Source organism: Hippoglossus stenolepis, chromosome 15, assembly GCF_022539355.2.
Source record: "Hippoglossus stenolepis isolate QCI-W04-F060 chromosome 15, HSTE1.2, whole genome shotgun sequence".
Lineage (NCBI taxonomy): Eukaryota > Metazoa > Chordata > Actinopteri > Pleuronectiformes > Pleuronectidae > Hippoglossus > Hippoglossus stenolepis.
Window position 1 is genome coordinate 23,111,076 of NC_061497.1, and position 8,539 is coordinate 23,119,614.

General features: G+C 45.0%; 1 protein-coding gene across 1 annotated transcript in view; it reads right to left on the reverse strand.

The window, feature by feature from the left end:
• LOC118122326 (polypeptide N-acetylgalactosaminyltransferase 10) overlaps positions 1-7,691 on the reverse strand; it is a 68,279-nt gene extending 60,588 nt beyond the window's left edge. The window contains exon 1 of the mRNA XM_047343556.1: positions 7,422-7,691. Coding sequence (XP_047199512.1) covers positions 7,422-7,580 — 159 coding nt within the window. The 5' untranslated portion in view covers positions 7,581-7,691. The remainder of the gene's footprint in view (positions 1-7,421) is intronic.
• Between the last annotated feature and the right edge of the window lie 848 nt (positions 7,692-8,539).

Sequence of the window (8,539 nt, forward strand, 5' to 3'; positions counted from 1 at the left end):
TTGTGAGGCTCAGCACCATAAAGCACAGAGCTGGCCTTAAATTAGCCTCCAGGGATTAGTTTAATCATCTGAACATTAAAAAAAGCAGCTCCATAGCCCACGTGGCTGTAATTAAAAGCCTGACTCCTCGCTCCGTATCCACAGGCTGTCTGCTGCACCTGTCCCTCATTTGGCTCCTCGCACTGATCTGGGGCAGCGGATCCCTGACAGGCATACAGAGCAGCTCCTGCATGCGCTCGGCCTGTGCCGCAGCCAGCGGCGACTCAACGTCTGCCTTGTGCGAGGAACCTTGGGGAGGAAACGCTCGACCCCCCCAGAAAAAAAGTTTGCCCGTGAACAAAAACCTCTTTTTCCTGCTCAGGCTGCCTCCTTCTCCTGAGGTGTTGCATCCCCTCCCGTCCTCCCTCTCCTTCTCAGCTCCGAGTGATAAAGTGCAGCGACTTAAGTCTGCAGCAAGTAACTCCACTTGTCTTTGCAAATGACTTTCACCCCTCAGTCTCCCTCGTTTCCAGGGGCTTAACACGTTACCGATAAGATCTCATTCCCCGGTCCAACAGCACAGCTGGCTCACAGCTCAGTGAGGTACATCAGGTACTGACATTAACAGCTTTTCTCTCCAGCACCAGATCTCCGGGCAGGACGGTTTGTTCTCTTTCTTTCTAAATAACCTTATTGTGGCACAATCTCATGTTAAAGGTTATAACTGCCATCTGGCACAAACAGACCGAAACAAGCTCCGTGGGCCACACCCCTCCCTTCTTGTTCTCAGCAAGGTGTTGCTCTTATATAGCTTCTCGCTGTTTTCAAATATGAACTGTTGCATGATCTACCCAGACACCCCCCCCCTCACCTGAATGTTAGGGAAACGTCTGACCTGCACAATCTCCTGCTGCAGTCCTCATACGTCCTTGCAGAGAAGACTTTTTTTAATACAAAAATTAACCGAGCAGTGTGCAGAGTCATAAACTCTAATATACTCTCGCAACTTATCATGAACCATGTTAAACTGTCTTAATCCCACTTCCAGAGCCGCTCTAATTGCTCTTAACCTCACAGGACTCACCGAGCTGATGCAATTTCCTTAATTGCAGGAGGGCCTCCATTTCCCACACTGGTTTGCAGTCATATGAAGAAATTCGGTGCAGCTCGATATTACTCTCCACAAACGTGCCTGAAGGAGGCTCGATTTTCTTTTTGAAATCCTCGTGCATGCGTGGTGCAATGTGAGGGCAGCCGAAATCCATTCAACTTCAATTTTGTTTCTGTGCACTTTGGATTCACGCTTCCCGTAGGTGCAGCCTTGAGCCTCCCGGAGCGCTCTGAAATCACCGCCTGCTATTGGCATGTAACATCATTGCCTGTCTCCCACATGATGTCAATAGAGCAGAAAGGAGAGATTCTTCACAGAACCACGGGCTAAGGTCTTATTCAACAGACAGGGAGCTGCGGGTCAAACAGTTCGACTCTGCCGGAGCGCGGAGGAGAAGCAGGGACCGGGCCTCGGAGACGATTGTACCGAGATGTCAGAAACGGGGACATTCAGATGACTCTATAAGTCGAGTTTGGCCCAGTTCCTGGAATTTTAGTTGTGGAGAAACATGTCAACCCCGTTTCCTCTACACATTCCCCTGCAGACGAAACTGTGATAGAAGAAACCATTCATTCCAAAAGTAGTATTTGTTAAACAGGTAATGTGCAGAGGGAGGCCACTAACTAAATTACTCCAGTAGACGATTTCATTGGGTCCAATCATTCCTCTGCAGCCTCATTATAGGGTTAGGGTCAGACAATGTTTTGTATAAGTCCCCCGGAGGCCTGCAGGGCAGAGGGGTTAAACCAATATCTGATTTGCATTGTGACTGTGGGGGAGGAATTCATCACAAGCCGACAGCAGGGGATTTCAAAATCACACTGGAGCACTGGGGGGATTTATTTGGAAAAACTGTTTGTTCTGGAGTAATAATTCGGCCGGAAATCTGCAGCTTCTGAAGCAAAAATAAAAAGATTAATTAAAAAAGGAAGTTCTTGCAATATTTCTCAGCTGGGATTTCTCCTTGTACTGAGATGTTCTACATAGACGTCCTTGTTTACTTTGAGGTCTGCTCATTAATAAGACTGGACGGTGGCTGACTGACCTTTTACTGCCTCTAAAAAGAGTATATGCAAGTGTGTGTGTGTGTGTGTGTCGGGGGGCGGGGGTGTGTACTGTACACGTGTCAGAGGCGAAATGCACAAGGTCCTGGAGTGATGAATGAACAGTAATCCAGCCTACAGTGTGTGGCTCATAAATGTAGCCTCGAGCGTACAGAGGCCTGTATGATTCTCATTTCTCTGTGACACGGCCATGAATCTCAGCCAACTTTCCTTTCAAGAGCAAACCTTATCTTCTGGACTTTGTACCACAGCTGATTACATCCAGAGGAAAAGCCACCAGCAAGAAGGCCCCCTGAAAATAAAGCCTGGAAACACATAAAAACTACATCCTGATATGACTGTATGTAGTCTGATCTACACTCGGTCTGAACCACATTAAACTGCTCAGGATTGTTTGAGTTGTGGCAAAAACGAGCACAAGCAGCACGTCTCAAATAAGATAAAAGAGAGTAAGAGACTGAGATCCTTTTACCAGCAAGTACGAGGAAACACGTTGAGTGGCTGAGAAACAGAAAAACAACAATGCATCTCTAATTCCTGTATTTATCTGAGGAGATCTTTGTGAAAGTTCTGCAAAGTTGTAAAAGGCCAAAGTCCAGACGTCACATGGAGCTCCTCACCCCCACAGAACACACTGACGTTCCTGAAACAGCTCGTCAATAGTCCGGGTCAAGCTTCCAACTCACCAGCATCAGAAACCGTCCCTTTATCAGGGCTTCATCAGGACGGGGCCCTGAAAGAGACAGGAGCTCAAACCAAGGACAGACTGATGGAAGAGATGTGTTTCGGAACATTAGAGCATGAACACTTTGAAATAATGATCCAAATTTAAACTTTGAGCCTGAATATGAGCAATCATGTGTCTCTTTAAACATTTTTTTTTAAAGGTCTGAGACAAGATAAAGGCTAAAATGCCTGGTCAACTGAAATTGGATGTAAAATTTAACGTTTTTGGCAAGTCAGTGTAAAATGCATTGCCACCAGTCTGCCAGGCGTTGGTCTGGACGTGCGTTTGTCTCAGTCAGAAAGTGCAGCAGACATCAGGTCAAACTCTTGTGGCCACTTTTTAAATTCTACCCGCTGCTCTCATCTCGTCTAACCTCAACTTAACCTGAGCTGCTGGAGCAGGCAAGAGGAAGCTAAGCCACCTTCGCTTCAACAGGCATCCTTCACAAGAGAAGGGGGAATGTGAAAATTACCTTTCTGTCACTGTCACAGTCGGGAGGCTCTGAGGCAACTCATGTTTCCTTGAGCAGCATGAAATAGTCATTCAGGCGCCATATGCACGGGCATATGATTACTGCTCGAGCAACTTGTAGCTGCGGGATCCGATGGTAATAACACAGTGGTGAGGTCAACGCCTCGGAGACACTTGTGCTGTGGTCAGGGTGAGTTCTGCATTTAGACACGTGCGTGACAAATTACAGGGAAAAACCATGATAAGGTGTCTCAGGTACAAGCCTCTGGGACAGTTCCAGTCTGAGGAAGTCTATGTATGAACAAGCCTCCTGTGGAGGATGTGATGGAGGTGAGAGCACAGTCGTACCTGCTACCAGACAACATCATTAATATTTGACATCTCTGCAGACATGGACTGTTTTACATTCAGGGCCAATGGGTTTCAAATTTGTATTTTCCACAGTCAACAGGTTTCTCTACCGACGACCTCCACACGGTGACTCAGATCAGGAGAAGGTTGTTGTAATGAAGTTGTGGATTGGTCGGGATTACTTGATTACTAGATCATTGTTAAAGTAAAAACGATGTAAGTCACACGTTCTATTTGCCCACTAACGATTCTGACTTCTACAAACCCTGAGGTGCAGAAAGTACAGATGCATTTCCCAGGGATACGAAGCTGGTAAAACACGATGTATGATTGATATTATCTACATTTACATCAGCGACCCCTCGTACACACCCTGGGAGGAGGGGTAGATAACAATTGTTGTGTTTCGACTCATGTATTCAGGGGTTCTCCTTCTACTTGTCACCTGTGTGTATCAGAAACAGACCGTGTGGCTGCTTTGTTCAATCACCACGTTATGAGTCACTCGACACGATCTCAGAACTGTTCACGCCGTCTACATCAAACTTGGCAGGCGTGTTTGCCAGGGGCCCCCGAGGAAGTGCGGTGACGAATTTGGACGTGCGACGTGTTCAATATTAATAGATTTTGAATAAATAGACGAACGGCAATCTGTAGCAGGAGGGTTTGGGGATCTTTGACATCATCGATCATGACAACGGTGAGTCACACAGATGGCTGCGTCAAATCCAGAACAGTTCATCGAAGGGTCCAGGCGTGATTCCTCTGGAGAACAAGCTACAGCTAAAAAACAAACTCATCCTCGATCATCTGCTCTGTAAGCTCGACAAATTGGATATGTCTTATCACTGCATCATGTTTCAGGATTATCACCACAGGGAAGATGTTTTCCTCGACGTGTCACTTACTGTTGTTGTTTGGCTGATTTCATATGGTGAGAAAAATGTCTTGAGCTGATGTCACATGAGAAAAGTTGTAGCTTTTGACCAGAACCACTTCTTTTAGCTGAAGGATCTGATTCTCACCTCGTTAGACGGCTTCTACATCTTGTTATGAACGTTTTTTTTCCTCCACTCCACCTCCTTCATTACCAGAGAAAGTTGGCATCACTTGTCGAATCAGTGTGTCTCTGATCAAACCGCTCTCGACTATCACACAGGATTCCCCAGTCTTGTAAATGTCCCTCAGTCCCATTTGTAGCTTTTCTTGTCCTCAAATCCAAACTTCAGCAGTGAAATAAGGTCCTCAGAGGAAATGTGTGCAAAGTTTATCACTGCCAGAGAATTAGCATTAGCTGCAGATAACAGCGGCTAAAGCTTTAATACATGAAACAACTAACTGATCATGAAAATAACTGTTTCCAGAAGAAACTGTGCACGTGGACTCACAGTGAGAGTGAACTCAGTCCCCGCTAAAGACCGAACATCATTCCACACACATAGCATCCATGAAAGCCTCCATTCAGCAGGTTGTCCCTCATTAGAATAAGAGAGGGCGGCTATTGTTTCCCTAATAAGGTCCGTTTCACTTCAGATTTCTATGTGAACCAACACAACTTGTCCAACATAAACTTCTGCAGCTCATCTTTTCTGTCTGTCTGTTTTTTTACGCTGCATCGATGATTCAATCCAAGCCACGTGAAAAGGATCCGGTTTCCCTCAAACAGAAAACAGATCTTAAAAACCAGAAGTTATTAAGCTTTTCCCTGAATCTATAAATGTTATTACAACCTTCAAGTACAAGAATATTACGTCTGCTTATCAGACAAATGGAAAATAAACAGGTGCAACTTCATTCCTTCAACCAAACACCTTCCACCTCAATGACACAAGGGGCGGGAACGCATGTATTATTATGAATGAGTTATTTTGAGGAGATGAGTCACCGGTGTTCTTATTTAAATCCGGTTTAAGACGTAGAATCACAACTTGGAAAGCAGGTTTCACAACTTGACAAAAACGTTGAAAAATCTATTTGGAGAAACTCAAAACATAAAAAGTATAAATGATGAAAAATAAAAAAAGGAAATATGTACATAACAAGTTGTTTTTATTGTTGATTAGACCTAAAGTTGGTTAATTAATTAATTATCCCAGAAGGACAAGTTAAGTTTCACAAACCTGCTTGTTCACATTTAATCCTCGTTACCACATCCCATGATCCAGACAAAAGAGCAACAACCTGCAAACACCTAACGAACAAACATCTCATCACCGTGAATCATCCATAGATGACAAAGAGCTGGGTTGTTATGGCAACAGGTAGCATCCCGCCCTGTTACACCTTGCTGACATGAACCTGTGTCACGGTGGCATTTTCTTTAATTGGTCCTTTAAGTTTGCGAAGGACACAAAGTGGAATTAGCATCAGAATAAAGTTTGATTCATGCTTCTGCGTCAAAGCTACGACATCGTAAACATCGTATAAACTCAACCAGTAAAGTAACTGATGGTGAAAACAACCAGTAGTTCCAGTTTGTAAACACAGTGGACCACATGGTGGTTTCCAGCAGGAACAGTGTGAGTCTGATGTTGTGTTACACTGAGCCAGTGACAGAGTGAACACACAGACCCTGGCCCTTTACAACTCTGTGTGTGTAGTGTGTGTATACGTGTTATATGACAGTGTGTGTGTATGAGAGAGAGTGTGTGTGTGTGTGTGTATATGTGAGTGTGTGTTTGTGTGAGTGTGTGTTGTATGGCCGTGTGTATATGAGATGTGTGTGTGTGTGTGTTATGAGTATAGGTATGTGTATTGAATGAGTATGTGTGTATGTGAGTGTGTGTGTGTATATATGAGTGTGTGTATATATGTGAGTGTGTGTGTGTATATATGAGTGTGTGTGTATGTGAGTGTGTGTGTAGTATGAGTATGTGTATTGAATGAGTATGTGTTTGTGAGTATGTGTGTGTGGTGTGTATTGAATGAGTATGTGAGTGAGTGTGTGTGTGTGTATACGTGTTGTATGGCAGTTTGTGTGTGTGTGTAGTATGAGTATGTGTGTATGTGAGTATGTGTGTGTGTGTGTATTGAATGAGTATGTGTGTGTGTGTGTGTGTGTGTCTGTGTATGTGTATTGAATGAGTATGTGTGTGTGTGTGTGTCTGTGTATGTGTGTGTGTATTGAATGAGTATGTGTGTGTGTGTGTGTGTCTGTGTATGTGTATTGAATGAGTATGTGTGTGTGTGTGTGTGTGTGTGTGTCTGTGTATGTGTATTGAATGAGTATGTGTGTGTGTGTGTGTGTGTGTTGTGTATGTATGTGTATTGAATGAGTATGTGTGTCGTGTTGTATTGAATGAGTATGTGTGTGTGTGAGTGTTTTCTTCACGTGTACCAACTTCCTGGACTCTGTGTTGTTGTAACTTCGCTGCCTCCCGGACCTCCGGGCTTTCTCCCCGGGCTCCTCCCGGGTTCTCCCCGGTTCTCTCCCCGGTTCTCCCCGGTTCTCCGGCTCATCCTGCCCGCTGAGCCGACCGACCTGCCGGGCTGACACGGTGCCAGAGCAGGGTCCATCTTGTAAACCCCACACACACACACACACACACACACGGTGGGGACGCCACGGTGTGCGTGTTTGGGGTGACGCCGACACAGGGAAGTGCGCAGCGGGTAAAACCTCTGCCTCCGCACCGACAGGCCACGGAACTATTCTGGGGAAGGAGGGAGGGAGGGAGGGGGGACAGAACCGAGCCGGTCGCGGCCGAGCTTCCCTTACCTGTATCGGGGGGAATCCTCCGGGAGCCTCCGCCGTGTCGGCCGAGTTGTCGAAGACTCGGTCCCGGTACAGAGACCACAGCCCCACGTTGGGGAAGAAGAGCAGAGCCGCCACCAGCAGCCCGGTGAACTGCAGCAGCCGCTTCTCCTTCCGCCTCATGTCTCCGGTGTGAAGCAGCGGAACGTGGCGAGTCCCGAACCCGCTTCCTGCGCTTCTCTCGGCGGAGGCAACTTCCACTGTGACCGGGGGCTCGAACCACCGGCGCCGCTGTGACGCTGCCGCTAGGGGGCGTGAACCGCGGCGCCTCCGCTGGAGGAGGGGGCAACCGACACAGGATTTGATTTATTCTTTATTTATTTATTCCTTTTTATGTATTTGTATTATTATTCTAGTTGTTTTTAATGTTTTTTTAAACTAAATTAATTAAGTTTGAGGTTGTAAAGTATGACACATTCATGCTGCCTTCAAGTGCACCTCGGAAATAACAGACACTAAGTTCTCTCTTGGAAAAACCACCTGTCAGTGTGGGAAATTAAGGTTCTAGTATTTTAGCAGGACATATATAGATTTATGGCTTTTATAAATGTCAGTTAACAATGAATTAAACAGCATTAGATAAGAATCCAATGTGCATGTTAATGTATTTGTTTGTTATTATTACACAACTCTCTTAACTGTGCAATATTCACTTTTACACTGTATATGTTAGTTTTTATTCCAGTCATATTTTTCTATATTTTTTACATTTCCTTACACTTAAGTATTATTATCCTTACGCGTAAGTAATGCATGTATTACTTACTGATGCCTATTTTAATAAATAATCTTAAAATCTTAAATCTTTGCATGTAGTTATTACCTGGCACGTTTGATAAAGTCCTGTTCCCATACGTGCACTTTCATGTGGTGAGGCTCCCCTTTCTATCGTTGAGACGTACGAGACGTTCTCTGTGATTGTGTTTTTACTTTTTACTTCGTTGAGCGTTACGTCATCATAGGCATCATTCTCTTGAGGGTTTATAAGACAAGACGATATGAAAGTTTGACCGAGAACAACCACGTGGTTCTTCTTCTCATGCTGCATGAGGTGAAGTGATTTGATTCATCACATCGTGTCT